This window comes from Beta vulgaris, chromosome 6 (assembly GCF_026745355.1).
Source record: "Beta vulgaris subsp. vulgaris cultivar EL10 chromosome 6, EL10.2, whole genome shotgun sequence".
In the NCBI taxonomy this organism is placed as follows: Eukaryota; Viridiplantae; Streptophyta; class Magnoliopsida; order Caryophyllales; family Amaranthaceae; genus Beta; species Beta vulgaris.
This window is the reverse complement of record NC_079207.1, coordinates 55693997-55717440: the sequence shown is the minus strand read 5'-3', so window position 1 is coordinate 55717440 and position 23444 is coordinate 55693997. Positions and strand designations below refer to the sequence as shown.

General features: G+C 36.8%; 1 protein-coding gene across 1 annotated transcript; it reads left to right on the top strand.

Annotated features, from left to right (window-relative positions):
* Window positions 1-16232: 16232 nt before the first annotated feature.
* LOC125494014 (uncharacterized) lies at window positions 16233-16847 on the top strand. Its single transcript, XM_048637512.1, has one exon. It carries the CDS (start codon window positions 16233-16235, stop codon window positions 16845-16847), a length of 615 nt encoding a protein of 204 aa, XP_048493469.1.
* Window positions 16848-23444: the final 6597 nt, after the last annotated feature.

Here is a 23444-nt window from a genome sequence, read left to right as displayed (position 1 = left end):
AAGAATGGTGAGAGACTTAAGTGATAGAAACTAAACCAATCAAATTTTGCAACTAAAAACAATTATACTTCGTATGTCTAATATTCAAATTTTGACTCTTATGCCGAAGAAAATTGAGTTTATGAAAAAAAATGCAAGCACGCATCGCGTGTAAAAAATTCTAGTCTATACTAAGTGTAGGTTCAAACCCGAGAGGTACCTACATCTATTACGCGGTAATATGGTAATATGCTCAATCCAATAGTTTTCTTTTTGTGAAATTTTTAAATCATGTGGGGGATTGTTAGAAATATTTCATTTTTATGATTTAAAAATTATGTTACATGTTATTAGTAAAATAGTTTTCTAAATCCTTTTACTTTAGCAATTTTTTCTAGTTAGTCTAAGTAGTGGGTTAGGGTTCCTTAATTTTTGAGTTGTTACCATTATAAATGGTATTTGGTCAGTTCAAGTTACCTGGAAAAATAAGTTGTTGTGAGAGTGGGCTTAAATTATAGGCATTTTAGTTTATAATCATTGTTGGACTGCATTATTTATAAGAAGCGGTAAGTTTCCTGAATCCTGAACACTCACTACAAAACAAAAGGAAAACAAAATTATCTTTCTCTCTCACTAGACCACGACATTTCTTTCTTTCATCTTCTTTATTGTTGCTTTCTTTCATCTCTTTATTGTTGCTTTCTTTCATCTTCTTTAATCTTTACTTGTTGATTCCTTCATCTTCTTTGTTGCTACTCACTTAAATCCTCCACAATCAATTCAATTAAAAGCTGTTAATTCCCTATTGGGGCATAGAGTTATCAACTTGTTTGGGGATTCTTCTTTGCTGTCACCGAAGGAGTCCGACGGGTTGCCGAATCTTGGGAGAGGGACGTATTTTAAATTGATCAGTGCAATGGGGGTGTATCCTCTCTAAAGAGAGCAAAAAAACATGATTCGACCCAAGCTATTTTGCAATTACTCTTATTTATTGAATTAAGTTAGTTTGTTGTATGATTCTGATTGGCAAGGGTACTTGAACAATTTTGCTAAATTGATTTTCTTAATTGAGTGTTACTATAATTTCTAATTATTGCTATCAATTTCCTAACAGCTATGGCTAGGAATTGGGTGGTAAGTGGCAGTCACATAGAGGAGAAACAAAAGAGCATGACCAATTGGTTGGAAAACTTTTGGATATTGGTCGGTTTTATGAAATTCAAGTAGTTTTGAACAATTTCATTTACTTAAGATATTTTCTCGCAAACAGACACAAAGTTAAGGTTGTTTGGAACAAAAAATCCGAATGGATGGGTTTAGCGAGTGATGGAACGGATAATAGCATTCATATCCAAACCGACCGACCAGATCCATCCATCACCCACTTCACCGGGTGATCACCAATTTATTCGGGTTATATGCAATCTCGCAATTCCAAAAATATCGGGTAAATTATGGTTCTCAATTTTTCGTGTCTTATTTTTATTTCAGAGTCCAATCGGATCATATCATACTCATCTCCAACACTTCAACTTGAGTTCGAATCAAATCATACTCATTTCCAACACTTCCACTTGAGTTCGAATCAAATGGATCAATCTTTAAAGAACCTAGTTTAATCTAATTCCTTCAAACAAAAATGCAAATGTCGAATCCAGATGTAGCTCAATAATAGGTGACACATACTATCGGGCAACGATGGACACTTCCAAGAGAAATAACGAAGACAAAATGGGAAAACCCCATTTTATCAACTTCTTTCTCCATATTTCATCTCCCAGACATGTAACGGTTTACTACCAATAACATAGGTAGAGACCTGACTTCAATATCTGAGTCACACTTCAACAAATATTTTCAAAGTTACTCATTACTCAAATTTCTACCAATTTCATAAATCAACAAATTAAATCAATAAATGACAGAATTTTGTAATGTAGAACCCAAATGTACCAAAGATAGCAACAAATTTATACTACTCAGGCAACGATATGGGCACTAAATTGATTTTCCAGGACAAAAAACGGTCTATTGTAGAAAAATTCATAATAAACACCTGCCGTATGCCTGGATTGATGAATTGCAAAAAAAAATTATTAGTGATTTATAAGTTGACTAGAATTTGGAAATATGGGAAGAAATTTACAGAAATCGAAGAATTAAAAAAGAAAATTTAAAAAAAAAAACTCAGAAGAAACTCAACAGAGTTATATAGACAGACAATCAACACGGCATCAGTTCAGTCCGCCCGTCTGCTTTTCTTCATCATCGATTTGATTTGCGATGCTTAAGATTGCAACAATTTTAAACTCAAAGATGGATGAAAAAGAAATTATTAAGAAATTAAAGTGAACAAAATTTCAAAAAGTTGGAGAAAAAGGGGCTAATTGATTTAGGGTTTTGCAGCTCACGAATTGTTACGTTTGTTCTTCGCTTCCATTTTTATAAGAGAGTGGGAAGACGGGGTTTAGGGTTCAGTGATGGGTGGATTAGATAAGGCCCAGTTTGAACTGGGTCGGGGTAACTGTTTGCATGGGTTGTTTCTCTATTTAAGAGATGGAGATTGCTACATCCATCCGGTGGGTAGACTACTCATGAGAAACAGACAATTAAAAAATAAATAATTTTCTTGAGTTGGACTCCACTTATTATTAATGTACTCCCTCTACTTTTATTTATTTACAACATTTTCCAAAAAAGGTTGTATTTTTTTATTTGCTACATTTCATTATTAGGAGACTTGGCCCACCAAAAAGTAATAGTATTATATTTGTTTCCCCTCTTTTTCCACCAAAAAATATTACTTTTTTCCCTTTTCCCACCCTATTTAATGCTAAAGGGGTCAAAAAGTACATTAAAAAAGAATGAAAATGACATCTCCTAAATTCTTGTGTAAACCAAAATGTAGCAAATAAATAAAAGTGGAGGGAGTATATCTCTAATGGGTAGATTACCCAATGGGTAGACAAAGTTTTTCCCTTCTTAGTGCATGTGTTGTGCAATTTAAGGGTTTGATGTAAATAGCTCTCCTTTTAGAGTGAAATACCACGCTTTGATATTACGGTTTTTTCACCAAATACCCCCGAGTTTTCAGTTTATTCACGAGTTACCCTCGCACTTTCGAAAATACACGAGGTACCCCTCAGTTTTTAAATAATACATCCAAATACCCTTAATGACTAAAGGTGTTAACCACCGTTAGTCATTAATCCTAATTTTGTGTTTTAAACCCTAATTAACCCTAATTCTAACCCTAATCCTAACCCTAATCCCCTAACCCTAATCCTAACCCTGACCCACCCTCTCACCACCCCCTCCCACACCCTCCCACCACCCCAGCAGCTCCCCCACCCCCAACCCTAGCAGCTCCCCCCTCCCCTAACCCCCGCAGCCGCCCTCCCCCACGCACCCCGCCACCCTTCACAGAGCAACAACCATCCGCCACCCAAGCACGACTCTCTCTCCTGATCTAATTGCGCGAAAATTGACACGGGTGGGGGGAAGGGGTGCGAAAACCGACAGGGGTGGGGGGAAGGTGTGCGAAAACCGACGAGGGTGGGGGAAGTTTTGGGCCCAGTCGATTTCGGCACCCTCCCCCCACCCCAGCCGGTTTCTATTCACGCGTGGGTTTCTGGGTTGTTCATCAACGAGGGTGGAGGTTTGGTTCCGAAATCGGCTGGGGTTTGGGGGGGTGCGACAATCGACAGGGGTGGAGGGGGTGGGGGAGGGGACTGAAACTCATCGGAGGGGAGGGGAGCGAAATTCCAGTGGGGGCTTGGTGGGGTGGGCGGCTGCGAGGGGGTGGAGGAAGGGGCTGCGGCCTGCGAGGGGTGGGGAGGGGCGCGACAGGTGGTTGAGGGAGGGGAGGTCTGCTGAGGTGGTGGGGAGGGTGGGGTTGGGGAGGGGGGTCTGTTGGGTGGTGGGTGGATGTGGTGGTGGGGAGTACAGGGTTTAATGTTAGAAGTTAGGTTAAGTTAAGTTAGGGTTAGGATTAGGTTTAAGGTTAGGGTTAGTAGTTAATTATGTCTGAAAACAACAAAATAACAGTTAATGACTAACGGTGGGCATTTGGGTGTATTGTTCAGAAACTGAGGGGTACCCAGTGTATTTTCAAAAGTGCAGGGGTACCCGGTGAATTTCATGAAAACTCGGGGGTATTTGGTGAAAAAACCGTTGATATTATTATTCAGTTTTGTTAGCTTTAGACATAGTTATTATTCTCTTTCTCAAGAACTCTAGTTTCTCCTCAATCTATTTTGCAAGTACATTGAAGATTTCAATAGAGTAACCGTTTTCGATATGCGTTACTCAATTAGTATTGTCTCTCATCATTTACTGTTCACTTTTTAATTCTTCCTTGTTATTCTATCATGTTGCTTGCTTATTTAATTATGATTATGTTTGCCCTAATTGTGTGTGAGTAGTTTACTATCTAGGGATTTTGAGATCTATGTATGCATATAAGGAAGGAAAAATTATTTTAAATAAGTCAACCTTTGCATGGTCTTCCCATTTTAAGTCTATCTTTTGATTATCCCTGATTGAGTTAGGCTTGTATGTTTGTTTTCTTCTATTGAGTTTTAAGCTATTTGCGACTTGTTTAGTAGGTTACTTATGATATGTGTTACAAAAATAAATATGATTATTCAATAATGACACGGACGTGTTGACCTGTAACCATAAAAAGTAATATACGAAAAAAATCAGAGTGGCACGGACGTGTCAAAGGTGACACGGATGTGTTGTCCTGTAATCGTCAGATTCCCCAACTCAACTTCGAAGAGCTATAACAATTGATACGTAGCTCCGTTTGGTGTATGTAATATATCGTTGGAAAGATCTTCAAGTCTAGTTTTGAATCCAATCAGAATCATCTAATTATCATTTTTGTGTCAAAAATTATGGGTATAATGGTGCAAAGGTGTCATATTTCGCACAAGTACACAAAGTCCTTTGAATTTTCTTCAATTCCAATCCGTTTTGAGCAGATGATATATTGTTTCGAAGGTAATACAAGTCTCGTAACCATCATGTCCTCAAAAAGGAGTCCAAAGTACCTGAAATTACATCAAAATACCAAACAACCCGTGAAAGCACTGTAGCTTATAAAAAGGGACCTAAATATGCATAAATGCAATATAAATGCTTTAATGCTACATGAAAATGCACCCTAATATGAACTAAATAATGTTAGAATATGTACTTATCACAATACAAAGTTATACACCAAGACTTTGTCAAAAAACTGCTTTAAAAGAAATGCCCTCCTATCTTCCCCCGAAAAACAGCCCTACCATCTGGTCGTTCTCCGTCGTGGCGGCCGCCTCCTCTGCATGGCCGAGAAGATCTCTTATTTTGTTTCTAAATTACGAATCGATTCTGAAGAAGAAGAAGTTCTTGATGATATAGTAAACCCTAATCTTGAAAATTTCGTATCTCTCCTATTGTTAGGACGCCTCCTCACAAAACTCTCCTTCAACGTCGACGCCTTCAAACGAACCATAACCCCTATCTGGGATCTAGTTCATGGCCTCGTCATTAGGGTTCTGCGACCAAATCTCTTCGTTTTCTATTTTTTTATTAGAGAGACATGATGAAAGTTTTGGATGGAAGACCTTGATGCTTTGACAATATGCTTGTTTTACTCAAAGAGGTTGATGCCTGATGGTGATAAACCACCAGACCAGATAACACTTCATCAATCCCCCTTCTGGATCCGTATGAAAACCTTGCCCTATAATATGCTATCGATGACGTAGTGATAAGAGATTTTTAATGTGTCGTTAAGGCACCAAAAATCGTTTTTCAAACAATACTTATAAAACCTAACAAGCAATTACTAAGAAAATAGTAAGGGTAAGTCAAGGGTCGATCCACAGGGAAAATGGGATTAATTAAAGTCTATCAAGTCTAAATTACCTAATTGAAGGGTATTTGGGGGTTTGAAAAAGGTGTGGTAACAACTATGACTAGCCAATAACAAGACAAGCAAATAACACGAGTTAAAATATCAGATAGGAAGACACTAGAGTTGAGGTTACTAATATGAACAAGAATGGACAATGAATGTTAATGCGATTGTGAAGTAATGGAGACGATTATGCAAGATTTAGTTTTCCTCTAAAATACTTGAGTCCTCTCTCGAATGGTCCTCAAGAATAATCACTTAATCAATCAACTAAATCCTCTCTCGAATTGTCTTTAGTCAATTGATTAAGAGATTCAATAAATTCGGAAAACCCCTTATAATAAAGGATCCCCTTAATTTCTACCCAATATCTTGGCCTAGAAATTAATTTGATTCTCGGGGATGATAAAAGAGTTCAAAATTCAATTTAAGAACATTTGAATTCAAAATATCAAAGTATAAATGTGATCAATATCTATCATAAGGTCTCAAAACACCAAGATCAATGCATAAACTTCTTTAAAAAATCACAATCACATCAATAAAACATTTAAAATCCTAATCCATACTTTCACCCTAACCCTAGATAAGAAACTACTCACTAATCATAGATTCTAATCAATTAAACATAAAATCTATGACTAATCTAAGGCTAAATATGATTAAGAGATAATTAAACTTATAGAAATAACAATTATGAGACTATGAGAATGAAGATCTAAAAATGACTAAGAACAAGAACAAACACGAAAAGAATGAAATAAAAACTGAAACTTCAAATTAAATTGAATGAAAAGTACCTTGAATGTTATCAGAATCACAAACTATGATTAATTAATCTCAAATCTCAATAAAATTAAAGTGTTTATCTGTCTAGTATAAACCCTAAAAAATACTCTTTAAACTCTAAAATAAAGCATAATGAAAACATAAAACAAAAACTCTCATTTTTAAGCAGCCTCGAGTATTTTTCTTTTGCGGATTCGAATGGTGCGGGCGCACCAAAACCTTCTGATATGGTCGGATAGTTCAAGTTAAAACGAGCATAACTTTTTCGTTTTATATCAAAATCGAGCTTATGACCAGTCGTTGGAAAGATATTGAAACCTCCAACTAGAATTACCTTCGTCCGATTTGTGGTTTGAAAGTTGTGTCCATTTGAAGTTTTCCATACAAAATTTTAAGGCACTATGTGCTCCTTTGTGCGAGCGGACATGGGGCAAGGTGCAAGCACACCATTTCTCAGTGCATGCTCTATTTTCATTGCTTCATTTTGCAAACTCTACAACTCATATTCATATTAGATCGTTCCACCTATATTAAGAATATAAAACAGAGTGAAAGCAAATGTACTAGAAATTCGGTCAAAAATGACTCAAAATCTAGTAAAATATCACTATGATCAAGAATGATCAAGTGAATGAAATAGAAGGCAAAATGGAGAAGAAAGATGGAAGAAAGGGGTGAAAGAGGGTCAAAACTCCCCCAAGCTTAGCATTTTACTTGTCCTCAAGTAAATTAAGAATGAGAAAGAATTAAGAAAGAGAAGAGGAGAAAAAGATGAAAAAGAAAAAACCATGAAATACACTAGCGTAAATGCTCTATGTGCAAAGCTACAAACATGACATGCAAGCTAAATGAGTTCATAACAAGATTTAGGAAACCAACCAAACATAAGAGGGAAGATGACTAGGAAGTACAAGAGTGACTTAAGAGATCCAATCCCCTGATCAACCGAATCTCCTTGAAAAAGAGGCTTTCTAAGAGTGATTTCTCACTCCTCTCCACTTCCAAGTCCCGATTTTGACTCCTCCCTAGGGATGCTCAACCATAATAGCTCGCCTCCACCATATTTTTATGACCCTCATCATGACTTGCACAAAATCTCACCCGCCACTACTAAATCGACCAAGTCCAATCTAGAAGTCAAAAAGGACTTTATTAAGGTTGTAATGGGGCTAGGTTAAAGGTGTGGATGAAAATTTAGGAATGTGGTGCAAAAAGGGTAAAGCATAGTACAAACTAGGGGTAAAGCAGAGTACAAACTAGGGGTAAAATTCCCCCAAGCTAGTCCTAACACCAATCTCTAATCAAAATCTCACACATAACCTTGATTTTCACTTTGACTTTTTCACTTTTTGAACTTTTTCATTTTTCTCATCAATTTGCTCTTTCTTTCTTTTCTTTTCAATAGAAATCCAAATGAAACAATAAGAGCTTTCTTTCTTTCATTTCTTTTGCCTTTCTTTTTCGCGATTTTCTTCAACTATTGCAATTATACATCCACATTAATTCACTTTCAACCAAGACTTAGTATCAAAACAACTCAACTCGACACAAACTAGACATGCACTCCACTTTGGGGAAAGTTTGGCCATGACTTATTATGAGGGTTAAGCAAAAATAGGATAGAAAGGCTCAGATGGGTTGAGAAGCGGATAATTATGCCGGTATTAAAGCTTTTTGGCTTTTGAGCTCCTATCTATGGCAAAAAAAAACGCCCTAAATCATTCTTCTAAAGGTTAGGTCTTATACAATCTCGGGGAGCTAAAATGCAAGTCACAAGTTAGGCAATCAATGGTGAGAGTTGTGAATGAGTCTTATGAGGTTCTTGGCCCTCCTTCGGGGTTCGTCGCACAAGGGACAAGGCAATCCAATCAACCAACTCGCCTAATTTCAAAAAGATTCTACCAAAATTTATCGTTCTCAAGAATCACTTAAAGTCATAATAGGGCTCCCAAAACCATCAAGTCTAATATAGGGAAGGTCTTCCAATCAAGTTATGAATACTTTTAGCAATAAGTCATGCGTGCAACCAAGCTACCCTAAAAGCAGGAAAAAAAAAAAGAATTTTTTTTCTGTTTTTTTTTTTATGCAAATCTAATTAACATGCAAGGAAAAAATGTTGAGATGGAGAGAACACATGCTAACTCCCCCAAGCTTAATACAAACTCTGTCCTCGGAGTGTACAAGCAAAGAGAAAGTAAGGGATGAGGTAAGGGCACAAAATCAAGCAAAAATCCTAACCAAGTATGATAAGAAGAAGGGTCTAAATATACCTGCCAAAAAGAGCTCTTTTAGGATAATTAGCTAGACCTTGCCACAAAATAATTTGACAAATATCTCAATAGTTTATCATAAGCATTAGCACACATTTCAGAATGGATCAAATATCTATGATATAAACAAAGAGCATGCATAAATTTCAATGCGTCTATATGCTTACCAAGTAATGAGTGCCGGAAATAATGAAATTTCCAAGAGAATCCTGGAAAGTATGAAGAACAAACATTAAAATCAAATAAAAAGAAGAAAACAATGAGTTCTCCTTTTGATGTCCTTGCAATTTTAAGCTCGGTCATATCCTCGATGACTTTCATTTGGGTCTTGTGAAGTTTAAAGAGGTCAAAGGCTCTTCCAATGGTGAAATTTGAGGAGAGGGAATAAGATGGGAAAGGAAGGAACTAAGTCGATTTTCCTTGAAAAAGGAATATGAAGAGAACGAGTAGAAACAAAATCTCATCAACTACTTTTTCAACATCATTAGACTTTATAGTGTAAGCTTTCTCAACAAATGATTCCTCTACTGGGATTCTCATCCATATCCCAATCATCATCTTCATGTTATATGTCATACAAGAGTGATTTTGATTATTGATAATTTGACCCAATGTTTCAATTGATATTTTGCTAGATTCGACAATGTTGTCCATCATAGAATCACATCTCTTTAACAATGCCATATTTTCTTAAGTGAATTAAGAATTTCAGAATAAACATGGTTTCACAGCTAGAGACATCTTTAAATTTGAGAAAGTGGTATTTCATGGTCCCACTCATAAGTTCTCTAGACAACCACCAAAAGAAACTCCATGCTTCATCAAAGTGTTGGGATCGAAATTCACCATTAAACATAGACTCCACCATGTCTCTTGTATGCATATTCAAACCCTCATACATCACCTCACACATCTCCCAAATCTCAAGTATACTTAGTTAGAAGAGTGTTCTCAAATCTCTGATAATAATTCCAAAATGGTTCATCCTCATATTGAGGAAAAAAGAAGTTTGTCATTTTTTTAGAATTCTCTTAAAAAAAATTTTAAAAAAATTATGTACAAAATCCTAGACTCATATAAACAACACTTACCACATAAAATAAAGACAACTATTATATTTGATATTCTCAACAAATATGAGTTAGCATGCGGGCATAAAATGAACTATGAAAAATTAGAGGCGTCTTTTAGCACAGGAGTCAACATCAGCCAAAGAGAGGAATTGACTAATATTATGTGCATGAGAAAGGTGGAAAAGCATGAAAAATATCTTGGTATCCCTTCTATTTTGGGGCGATCGAAGAAACTTATTTTTGAGTCCCTCTTGGATAGAATTTGGAAGCAACTCCAAGGTTGAAAAGAGAATCTCCTTTCTAGAGCTGGAAAAGAAATTCTATTGAAGTCTGTGATTCAAGCCATCCCTACTTATCTGATGGGTGTTTAGAAACTCCTTAGCTCTATTATCTAAAAGATTAATTCAACTATGTCGTGATTTTGGTGGCGTGGTTATGATACTCAAAGGAAGATTCACTGGAAGAGTTGAGATTCTCTATGTACTCTGAAATGTCTTGGAGGTATCTCAAAGTTTTCAATGATGCACTCCTTGGTCGACAAGCTTGAAGTTTAGTTCGTGAACCGAAATCACTTTTTGCTAGAGTCATGAAGGCTAAATATTATCCTGATTGTGATTTCTTGGAGGCCTCGCTTGCATATTCTTGTAGTTATTCTTGGAGTAGTATTTGGAGTTCTAGAGCTCTTATAAAAGAAGGAATGGTGTGGAGAGTTGGTAATGGAACACATATTAATCTATGGGAGGATTTGTGGGTGGTTGATGAGGAGAGGCGACACCTTACTAGTGTACGAAATGATGAGTTCCAAATGGTGAGTAATTTAATTGACTTTGATAGAAAGAAGTGGAAGGTGGAGCTGTTTGAGGGAAAATTTTAATGAGAGAGATATTCGATACTCTTAGCACCCCTTAACTCGAGTGATACAAAGGATGAGATCTCTTGGGCTTTCATAAAAGATTCTTGTTACTCGGTGAAAACGGCTTACATGCTTGGCAAAGGTGGAAATCTTGACAAATTTCATCAAGTATGGGTTGACATTTGGAGCATGGATGTGAGCCCGTAGGTGCATCAATTTTTGTGGCGTATGTGCACCAATACTCTTCCAATTTGTAGCCTTCTCAAACATCGTCACATGACTGAAGATGAATCGTACCCGTGGGGTTGCAGCCATGTTGAATCACAAGAACATGCCATGTTTAATATCCGACGTTTGCTGGATCTTTGGGCTAATAGAGGAAGCGATGAGTTACGTCAATTATCATTAGCCACTACCATGAGTGATGTTGTTGTGCGTTGGCGTGAAATTTACAGAAAAATCAAGATTAAAGGGATCTTTCTTGCATGGTGTCTATGGGGAAACTGAAATTCATTGGTTTTCAGCAATAATGCCACGCCACATAATGTGCTGCTCTCACGTGTTCAAAGATGGGATGATGAAAATGGTTCCTGTATGTAGAAGATTTACCACTCTCGAAAGCTTCCTCCTTGTAGCAGCACATGTGTGTGGACTCCACCTACCAATGTTATAAAATTGAACATAGGCACTTCTTTAGTAGTTGACTGTTGGGTGGGATTGGGAACCATTGCTCGTGACTCAAGTGGAGGTGTTGTTATTGCTGCCACCCGCAAAATGAGAGCTCACTGGTCTGTCGAAGTAGCCGAGGCCAAGGCTATTAAAATGGTTGTTCATCTTGGAAAGAGGTACAACTTGTAAGATGTCACTATGGAATTCAATTGTCAATCTGTTATTATCCGAGTCTCTAAGCATGCTATCTTTCTTGTGGAGCTTGATCTTGTTCTCCATAATTTTTTTCCTCTAGTTTATTATTCCTCCATTGCATGGTCACATGTTAAACGTGACGGAAATTTCGTAGCTCACAACTTAGCTAAGCTCATCCCCTTTGGGGTTGAGCAAATATGGGAGAACCACTGTTTCAACTCTTATGGAAGTGGCTCCCTATGTCTTGATGGATAGTTTATCAATGGAGTAATGATAATATGCTTTTCCCCTCAAAAAAAATAAGTTACAGACCAAGAGGTAGGATTTTGTATAGGCACTCAATACTAAGCTTAGCAATCTATGACCACGCGAGAGCGACTTAGTGAGATTCGAGAGAGGTAATGTTCGAGAGAAATTATATGTGCCAGAGTTAAATTAATTTACTGAGTTTCTTTGGTCATTCTTGATTTTCTGCATTGCATACATGGTGAATTATTTCCACAACCTTTCCCTTTATTTGATATTTGTGATTTGATTATTTGCAATTAGCTTAGTAAACCAACTTCATTTTCATCTGATTTAGTTAGTATAATATTAGAGCTCAGACATTATAATATAGCTATCTCCATGTGGATTCGATCCCAACTTCTCTGATTACTAGTTAGAGGATCTTAAGTTATTTTTGATTAGATAGTGAATTATTTCCACAACCTTTCCCTTTATTTGATATTTGTGATTTGATTATTTGCAATTAGTTTAGTAAACCAACTTCATTTTCATCTGATTTAGTTAGTATAATATTAGAGCTCAGACATTATAATATAGCTATCTCCATATGGATTCGATCCCAACTTCTCTGATTACTAGTTAGAGGATCTTAAGTTATTTTTGATTAGGTGATACGACTTTAGCCTGTCATTAAAGAGAACAAAAAAAGAAAACAAAAAGCTCGTAAACTCCATAAAGACGCTCTTCCTAAGAGTCGAAACCCCAACCATCAAATCCCCATGTGTTATAAGGCACTAACTACTTACCATCTGAGCTAATTTTCCAACAACAACAACAACAACAAGCATGCGGAATTATTATATATTCGCTATTAATCTGGCGAAAAAAAACTGAAAATATTTTTCGACGGAGTTTGTGCCACCCACAACATAAATCCGCCCCTACAACTATGTACATGTCATGATATTGCACACATACCATATGTATGAACTATTAAAGAGACATGTGATAAAGGATGGAAATAGGTGATGGATCATCCATCACTCGTTTAACCCGGTTTTTTAAATAGATGAAAAACCCGATTTAAATGGATGGAAAGCGGGTGGTGGGTGAGAATTTTTTCACCCGTCACCCGATCCATCACCCGTTTAACCTCCAACCCATCACCCATTTATTAAGTTGTACATGTAAACTTACTTACTTTTTATATTTTTGATAGAAATATTTTATATCATATCACAAATTTGATTAGAAAAATATACTAAATGGTTTCACCCGTTTATCACCCGACCCACTCGTTTCACCCGGTGGGTGACGGATGGATGGATGCGGGTGACGGATGCGGGTGATGTCCCACCCGCCCCGAATCCCATCCATTTACATCCCTACATGTGATAAGTGAGATTTATTTACCTTCAACTTAGTATTATGGTTCTTTTTTATTTTATTCTCCTTCTCTTTGTAACTTCTTCCATGTTCACTTTCTTTAGCTTATTTTATAAACTAACATTTAATATAATGCACCTATCCAAGTTATCCATCTATACTTTGATTTGTGTAGATCTTATTGTTTCCCTTATAAAGGTTTGCATTATGATGACAACTTGGCCTTTTAGACATGACCAAGTAAGAAGGGAGCAGTAACAAAAATTAGGAAAGATCACTTAGAAGATTGAAGATCAAAGGGTTGACATGTTTTTTTAGAGGAGTTTGGATTCTTAAAGTAGCAGTTTCAATTTCTCGCGGTTAGCTGTAGACACATAATCATGTCTCCCTACACCCAATGATGAAACATACCGTTGTCCTAATTGATCTGGTTCAAAGGAAGAGCAATCAAACAAGCTAAGTACAAAGTCATTTTAAGAACATAAAGTCACTAGTAGAATTATTGCTTATTGCTGCGGTTTTATCCATACGCAGCAATATATAACGTTAAAAGAAAATATAAAATACAAAATAAACATATTGCTGCGGTTCTTGGCAGATTCCGCAGCAATATTGTATCAATGGAAAAAATTTTGAAAAAAAGTTGACATTTGACTAGATATATTGCTGCGATTTCTGACAAGAACCGCAACAATATATTAAAATAATATTAAAATTTTTTAATATATTGCTGCGGTTCTTGTTAGAAACCGCAGCAATATATCTAACCCAAAAAAAAATAAAACCCTAAATATAACCTAAGTGGGGCTCCCCCCATTTCTCCCTCTCAAATCTCGCTCCTTCCTTCTCTCTCTCTCTCTTCCCTCTCTCTTATTTCTCCTGGAGATCTCCCCGGAAATCTCCCGAAAATATTTAAACTCCGATCGTCTCCTACACTCTCTCTCGTTTGTTCTCCGTCGGCCGTTTATTCCGCCAACCTCCGTCGGTCGTTCTTTCGTGTTCTTCATTGGTGGTTTTTCGTTGTTCTTCGTCGGTGGTTATTTGTTGTTCTTCGTCGGTGGTTTTTAGTTGTTCTTCATCGAAATCGGACCGGCCGTTCACTTGGCGAGATGGAAGAGGTGAAATCGGACTTGGCCGTTCACTTCGTCAGCCGTTTTTTTCTTTTTTTTTTCTTTTTTTCTTTTTTAAATCTTTTTAGATCTGAAAATTTTATGTTTTAGGTTTTTTTTTATTTTCAGTTTGTTATTTTTTAATATATTTTTTTGTTTTTATTATAGTTTTTTTGTAAATAATTATTTAGTTATAACTATTGTTTTTATTATTTTTTGTTAGATCTGTAATTATATATATGTTTTTAATTAATCATTTAATTATATTTATCAGTATCATCAGGCTCATTTGTAATATATTTGGGGGTTGAGTATGAATACACTTCACAACATTATTTGCCTCTTGGAAAGTTGTGGTTGAGTATTTTTGCTTTACGGTATTATTATCAATATCAGGTTCATTTGCTATACATTTGGGGGCTGAGTATGGATTTACTTTTTCAAATTTAATTTCGAAATGCAAAAAAAGAAAAAAAATTCCTATTTTTATCAGGACCTATTGCTGCGGTTTTGGGCAATAACCACAACAATAGGCCAAGATGTTGCTGCAGTATCTAGCCAAAACCGCAACAATATTCTCTTTTAAACTGATAATACATAGTTATATTGCTGCGGTTTGGCCTAGAAACCGCAGCAATATAATAATTACCTATTGCTGCCCCCTTAATTGATGCGCGTCCAAAACCGCAGCAATAGACCACTTTTTGACCGCGACAGTAAACATTTATTCTACTAGTGAGTCTATTTATTTATTCCAAACCCAGTTTTAAAGACCCAACTAAGAAATTATTCATGATAATTAATTGCATTTTTAAAGCCCGTTTTCGAAAAGCCCGGTTATTATTCATGATAAATTTATTATATTATTGATAAATATTAATTATTTTTGATAATTAATTATACTTCATTAGTCAAAAGATATTATGAAATTTAGATTTTTATTCCTTAAAATAACTGATTTTCAAATCTAAAAGATATTATTTAACCAAAGATAAATGTAATCTTTTAACGAGTAAAGTTTCGAGCAAATATGCTATTATGCGACACGCATTCGAATGCCCCAAGTGCACCAGGATCCGTGCACGCAACGTTGAGACAGAAAGTGAAACACATAAACGAAGAAGCATCTATGCTGACGCCACGCGTCATGCACAAAGCCTACGCTCTGTGCGCTAAGCGCACCACTTTTTTTAAATCTTTTCCACACGGTTTTCGAAATTGTTTTCCTATAAATAGGCTCATGTTCTACACGCTTTATCATGCTTTTATACACTTATAAACACGATTTCTCGCGCTTTCATCTACGAAAATCACTTCAAATACATTCCAAATACTTCAAACACTTTCAATTTCCATTTAACCTTCATTCAAGTTCAAGATTGTTCAGCTTGTGGATAGTATATTCGAGACTCAGACGACAAATATATAGATGCTAAGGGTCAATTGCAATATGATTCTTAATATACTAACAAAATACTTTTTCATGATGTAGATCTTAAAGGAAATCATGCTTTTATACATTCTTCGTTAAACCTCTAATCTTTCCCTTTTCTTTTAATTTCTATACATTATTATGTCACATGCATACACTAGTGGAAAAAACCTTATATGTCGCTTAGTAGCAGATGCAGTTTTACAAAAACCGCATCCGAAAAGCAACCAAAAATTGAGAGGAAAAAGATGAGAGGACAATCAGAAGCGGTTATTGTGGATGAGCTCTCTCATGTCTAGAGAGATATCCAAGAGCTTTCTAAATCCTGTCTGATTGGTAAGATGTTGAGTAAGCCTCTTGATGTGCGCACTATTATTTCTAGAACTAAGGTTGAATGGAAGTTTGTGAAGGGTGATATAGAGTTTCTTGATATGGGTAATCATTGGATTTTACTAAAATTTGCTAAACCTAATGGTTTGTTTCTTGTTTGGTCGGAACGGCCATGGCATGTTCAAGGTGAACTGTTTGTTTTGCAAGCTTGGAGGCCAAATTTTGACCCTTTCCTTGAAGAAACTAAGTGGGTGAATCTTTGGATTCGTATCCCCAGATTCCCTACTGAGTTGCTTAATTTTGAGTCTCTTGCTAATCTCTTTGTTGCTAATAATGTGGGGGTGCTTATCAAACTGGATTATAGCTCTTTATTAAGAAACAAAATTCGTTTTGCCCGCGCTTGTATCCGTGTTGATATTACTGCCCCTCTCCTTGAGTATGCTGAATTGTCCCATGTTGTGGGGCAAGTATGTGGGTATGTTATTTGGTATAAGGACTTTAGTTCTGGGTGTTCTTTTTGTGGATGTGAAGAGCATACTATTGATGTGTGTCCATTATTGCATGCTCCTAAAAAAGAGATTACTGTTTCGCTTTTGAAAAGTCCCAAAACAAAAGTACTTGGCTGAGATTCTCTCACTAGCTACAAGGCAAGAACATCTTGCTACCAGCGCTGTGGAAGCCAATGTGGTGCAAGCTAAGCCTAAGTCAGTTTTTAGAACCTCCTGGGAATAAGAGTGCTTTTCACAATCCTGCTGTGAATCTTTCTAATTCTGCTACTATTCCTGTTAAGCGTAAGGATCATGGAATTGTTATTCGAGAACCTTCTAAGATTACCCCTCGCCCAGCTGTTGTTCCTGTTTATGGTAAAGGTAAAGGAAAAGCTGTGATGTGTGCTGCTCCCCCTCTATATGAAAATGTTAGTGACTCTGATGATGAATCTGTTAATGTTGCTGCCCCCCCCCCCCTCAGTTGCCCTCCTCTCCTTGCTTTCAAGCTGCCTTGCTTGATTACTCTCACTGTGAGAATGGTGAGGGTGCAAGGCAGGCCTTCGCTCCATCTATAGATGATTCTATTGAGCTCTCCCCTGTCCCTCTTCAAGTGATTTATCCTGAAAATTATTGCTAGGGTAATTCTTTTGGCCCCTTGGCTCAACTGTCAGATCAGAATTGTGGTGGGTTTTCTATATTTGATTCTGGTATTGAAAATTATTGCTAGGGTAATTCTTTTGGCCCCATGAGACTTCTTTTCAGTATATTGATTCGGAGAGTTCAATTGTTAGGCACATAAGTGCCATGGGTGTTGAGCAGGAGCCCCCTAAGGCACCCTCTTCTCTTTCTAGTACTACCAAGAGGAGGAAGGGCAACTATGAGGATGACTCAGCTTCTTCAGATCTAAAGAGATCTAAAGCGTAAGTTTCTTGTTTTAGCTCAAGTGGAAGGTGGTTTTTTGGGATGCTCTTTTATGAAAGTTATCTTTAATTTGCTGGGAAGTCGGTGTAGAAGGAGACGTAGGAATAATTTTGCATTAGAAGAATCTATGAGCTTTTGTAATGTAAATAGAGTAGTTTTTGTAATGTTGTGGGAAACTTTGTTGTGCCTACCTTCGTCCTTTGTGTGGATAAGGAGGATAGGTTTCTCATATGATGATTCTCCTCCCTTCCCCAGCTTGTTTAATGGCATCCACTTGATGGTTATGGTTTATTTTGTGCACTATGTCCAGTTTCTATCTTTTTGGTTGATTGTAAGTTGGCCATGGTTTTATTTGCTTATTCCCATGGTTTGGGTTGGTTTTTTCATATGAACCTAAATTTTGCTGGCATATCTGGACCCTGCCCTTTCGATTTTCTACTATAGGGTGGATGATTTTATTATCTCCACTTATGAATTATTTGTGTTTTCAGATTCCTCCATTTGGTGGTGTTTTATAGCTCTTTGGTTTTCTATTATCTTTCTATGTTTTTATGATTGTCGGATTTTGGAATATAAGAGGTGCGTTAAAGAAGAATGCTTTTCCGGATATTAAAGATTTCTGCTTTAGCAATCATATTAGTATTTTCATGGTTTGTGAAGTGAAGTTTAAGGCCCCCCCTTCTCAGCTGACAACAAACCAATGTGGATTTCACTATTTTGACTATGTGCCTACTATAGGCTTAGCGGGGGGTCTTTGGCTGTTCTGGAAGGATAGTACTCAATCCCCATTTAACCTTGTGATAATGTTTAAAGGATCCCGGTTTATGGCGTGTTCTGTATCCCTTCTCAACGAGGATTTTAATTTTGTAATTATTATTGTTTATGCACCTCCTCAGCATGATCATAAGGTGGATTTTTGGGAGGAGATTGTTGTATTTGCTAACTCTTTATCTGTCACTTTTGTTATTCTTGGCGATTTTAATGATATTGGGTGTGAGCAAGATAAGTTGGGGGGTGCTCCGTTTTCTTCTAATCGAGCTCGCAATATGAATAATCTTTTAGCTTCTCTTCCTTGTGTCGAGCTCCCTTTCCATGGGTCTTGTTTTACTTGGAGGAAAAAACGAGCAGGTCCAAATAATCTTTTAGAACGACTGGATAGAGGTGTTGCGAGTCCTTTGTGGCTTAATTGGTTCCCTCAGGCTAAGCTTGTTCATCACCCCTTTACCTCGTCAGATCATTGCAAAGTTTCCTTAGATCTCACTAAGCATCATATTGTTAAGGCGCCTCCATTTCGGTTTGAAAAAATGTGGTGTCAACATAAGGACTATGATACTCTAGTTAAGAAAACTTGGTGTGCTCAGTTTCAAGGTTCTCATATGTTTAATTTAACTAAAAAATGTAAACTGTTGAAAGATAAAACTAAGCTTTGGAATAAATCGCATTTTGGGAATGTTTTTAGACAACTCCGGGCTGTTGATATTAAGCTGCAATCTCTCCAAAATCAGTTACCAGTCTCGCCTTTATGCCCCTCTCTATCTCTCCAGCAGGATCGTTTTCTTCAGAAAAGAGAAAAGTTGCTTTCTTTTAGTCATGAATATTGGAAACAAAAGAGTAAGACTAATTATTTGCACCTAGGGGATGCTAATACCCGTTATTATCATACCCATACATCGATCCGAAGGAATAGGAATCAAATTAAGTGTTTTACTACAGCTCTAGATCAAATTGTTTCTGCTCCAAACGAAAATCTCAAATGCAATCTTAAAAGAATTTGAGCAACGGTTTATCTCTAATCCGGATTGTGGATTTGATGAGGAGGTGGATTTTCAGCTTCTTTCTTCTATTGTTTCTGAAGAAGAAAATGCGTATCTAGTCTCTGACGTCTCGTCGGAAGAGATAAAATCTGCGGTTTTTGATCTTGCTCCGGATAAATCGCCAAGTCCAGATGGTTTTCCTCCTTTTTCTTTCAGAAGTATTGGACATTGGTTGGTAACTCAGTTATTCGCGCTGTGCAGGCTTTTTTTCACTCTGGCCATATCTTGAAAGAAATTAATCATACTTTCTTGTCCTTATTCCTAAAACTGAAAAACCCTTCTTCTGCGAATCATTTTAGACCCATTAGTCTCTGTTCCACTATTTATAAAGTAATTTCTAAAGTATTGACCAACCGTCTAAAATCCGTCCTTGGGAAAATCATTCATTCTCTTCAGGGGACTTTTGTTCCAGATCGTTTTATTTAGGATAATATTTTAATTGCTCATGAAGTGTTTCACTCCTTTCATAAGAAAACGGGTGCTGATGGTTGGTTAGCCATTAAGCTAGATACGGAAAAAGCGTATGCTCAGTTAGAATGGAGTTATATTTTAACTTCCCTCAAAAAGTTAGGCTTCTGTGCGAAATGGATTGATTGGATTAAGTTTGTATCTCCACCCCTTCCTTTTCGGTGTTAGTCAATGGCATCCCGGGAGAGCGTTTTAGCCCGTCAAGAGGTATTCGTCAAGGAGATCCTCTCTCTCCTTATCTTTTGATCCTATGTGCTGAGCTTCTTGCTAGACAACTCTCTGCAGCAAATGCTCATCGACATAAACCTATTGGAGTTTCTATTGGCTAATCTGGAGTGCGTGTTCCGTTTCTTACATTTGCAGATGATATGATGATTTTTGCTAAAGCCTCTGATTCTAGTTGTGTGGTGATTAAGCAAATTCTTGATAAATATTGTTCTATGTCTGGTCAGCTTGTTAATTTCCACAAGTCAGCTTTTCAATGTTCCCCAAATGTTCCTGTGCTAGCTAAAGGTCGTTTTTGCCTCTTTGTTAGGTATGAGAGAAGTTAGCACCATATGTGAGTACTTAGGTTGCCCCATTATTGATTCACGTGTTACTAAGGAAACTTTTGGAACTATTAGTAGTAGGGTTGTTAGCCAGCTTCCAAAATGGAAAGCCAACTCACTATCCCAAGCTAGTAGAACGGTTCTAATTCAAGCTAATTTGACCACTAAAGCTAATTACCAGATGCAAAGCTTTTATCTTCCTCAGCCGGTGTTGTCAGGGTTGGATAAATCCTATCGGAATTTCTTCTGGAACAAGGATAATCTGAGTAAAACAACAAATTTGATTGGTTGGGATAAGATATGTCTTCCTAAGGCTTATGGAGGCTTAGGCATTCGTAAGGCTAATGTTAACAATGTTGTTCTTCAAATGAAACTTCTCTGGCAACTTATTAAATTTAAAGATAATCTAGGTTAGTCTTGTTAAAAAAAATATTTTAAGGCCCACGATGTGCTTGCACACAAGGTGTCTCCAGTGACGTCGTGGCAATGGAGGAAACATATGTCTATAAGGCCCTTGTTCAAAAAGGGGCTCCGCTAGCAGATTGGGAATGACAGAGACATCAGTTTTTGGGATGATAATTGGGTTTTCCAAATATCCGATTAGCCAGGTCGTCAGTCCTTCTCCTGGATCTGAGGAGCTTAAAGTAAGTGACGTCTTGAATGCTTTTAGGGGTTGGGACAGAGCTAGGATTGACCGGTTGGTTCCCTCTCATATTGGGGACAAGATTAGTTCCCTTTTTATTCCCTCTTCTCCTCAAGCTGATTCTTTGATCTGGGGGTTGACAGCTGATGGCCATTATTCAGTTAAGACTGGGTCCTTGCTTACCTAGGGTCTTTTTAACCCAAACTTTGAAAAAGTAGAATTTGCTTGGCTTTGGAAACTCAATGTCTCTCCTAAGATAAAATTATTTCGATGGAAAGCTTGTCATGATGGACTGCCATCCAAGGATAGACTTGAAAAATGCAAAATTTTTGTTCCTCAGCAATGAGTGCTTTGCTGCCATGACTCCGAGTCAATTGCTCATCTCTGCTTTCAATGTCCCTTCACTCTGCAGGTGATTGCTTGTCCTCACTCATTTGATGCTTGGCCCTCTCTTCCTGATTTTATTAATCTCTCGGAGTATCCTTCATTTAGATATTGGATTGAGGAGTGTCATTCTGTCATCGACAATGCTTCAATTGTAAAGTTTGCTTTTGTGTGGTGGTTTATTTGGTTTAGTCGTAACAAAGTTATTTTTAATGAGGAGGGTTTCTCTCCTCGAAAAGTCAGTGCAATGATTAGCAATTTTTTTGCTCAGTGGTTAAAAGCTCCAGGTGGGGCTGAGGAGTATCCAGCTGGACGACCTCCGAGCCACTCTGTTAAGCTGAAGGTTGCGAGAGCAGGTGCTAATATTATTTGGTCCCCCCCTCCTGAGAATTTTTGTAAGCTGAACTTTGATGGTTCGAAAGAAGGTAATGGCAATGCTGCGCTGGATTTTCTGGTTTGAAATAGTAGGGGGGAGGTGTTGCTGGCAGGGGACAAGTCTCTTGGGCCCCATGTTTCCATTGTCCAAGCTGAAGCTTGGGCTCTTAGTGAAGGTATCAAAGGAGCTCACTCGCTGAATATTTCCCATATTATTGTGGAAGGGGATAATCTTATAGTCATCAATTATATGAAAAATGTTTGGCGTATTCCTTGGGAGATTTCTAATATGATAAAAGATGCAGGTTTGGATGCTTCTCTGTTCGGAGTGTCAGTTTCGTCACTGCTTCCGTGAAGCAAACCGGGCGGCAGATTTTATGGCCAAGAAGGCGCATCACTACTCCTCTCTACTGTAATGGTTTCCCCCGTACTGTATGGATTTTCCCCTTATCATCCGAAAGGATGTTTTAGGTTGGCCCCCTGACTAGAGGGTTTGCCTAAATCTTTTCTCCTTATCAAAAACCCAAAAAAAAAGCCAAAGGGGAGCTATGGTATCCCCTTTTGAAAAGTCCTTTTGTCCTTAGCTAAATATATAATTGGATATTCGAGTTTCCCACAATATATCCTTTCCTAATTTAAAGTTGGGTCAAAATTCTAATGATAAATCAAACTAAATAAGCATTACACAATGTAACTTGATACAACGAGAAAAATGGTAATTTTAAAAAATTACAAATTTAAATGTGATTATAAGACCTTAGATCTAAATGTTCGTTACAATTTCTAGGCACCTTACATTAATTTGTACAACAATAATTATAAATCACACTTCTAAAATTATATTTAGATGAAATTTATTAAGAACAAACCCAAATAATCGACGCATGCATCGCATGCATAGTAGGCTAGTATAAAATTAGTGAATCATAAAGATTGAAAATTCAATCCCTAAAATCATGTATTGCAAATTAGTAATGATTTTGATTTAGGTGATCAACTCACTCATGATTTAAGAATCCACATGATTTATTTCCATAATTTAAAGATTGTAATTGATTGACATAAGTTTGATTGAAAGATGACTAATTATATCATAATCTATGTAGGACAAATATCAAGGTTTAGTTTATTAGTGTATATAGATATAATATATAAATATAGATGATATGATGAAATAAAGTACTGTCTTTGTAAATCACGCTCTCTGCTCTCGACTAGGCGTCAGAAGACTTGTATGCAGGTTTAGGATTTCTGGCAATTGCATTTTTTGACGTTAACAAATTTTGAATATCATTTTGTCTTTATTTCACCTTCCCCCGGCCACGCGCCAACAATTCTTGCTTAATTCATCAAAGAAGAGAAAAAGTACACAAAGCCACAGAAGTCATCCTATCATTTGCAGAATTTATGGAAACTAACAATTTTACCCAATATTTTCAAATTACTACAGTAGTAGAAGTCATATCAGTATATATATATATATATATATATATATATATATATATATTCCCATTAGAAAAGAGTTTTTTTTATATATATAAATATTTTAGTCATATAAAGTACTCCATTCGTTTCATTTTAA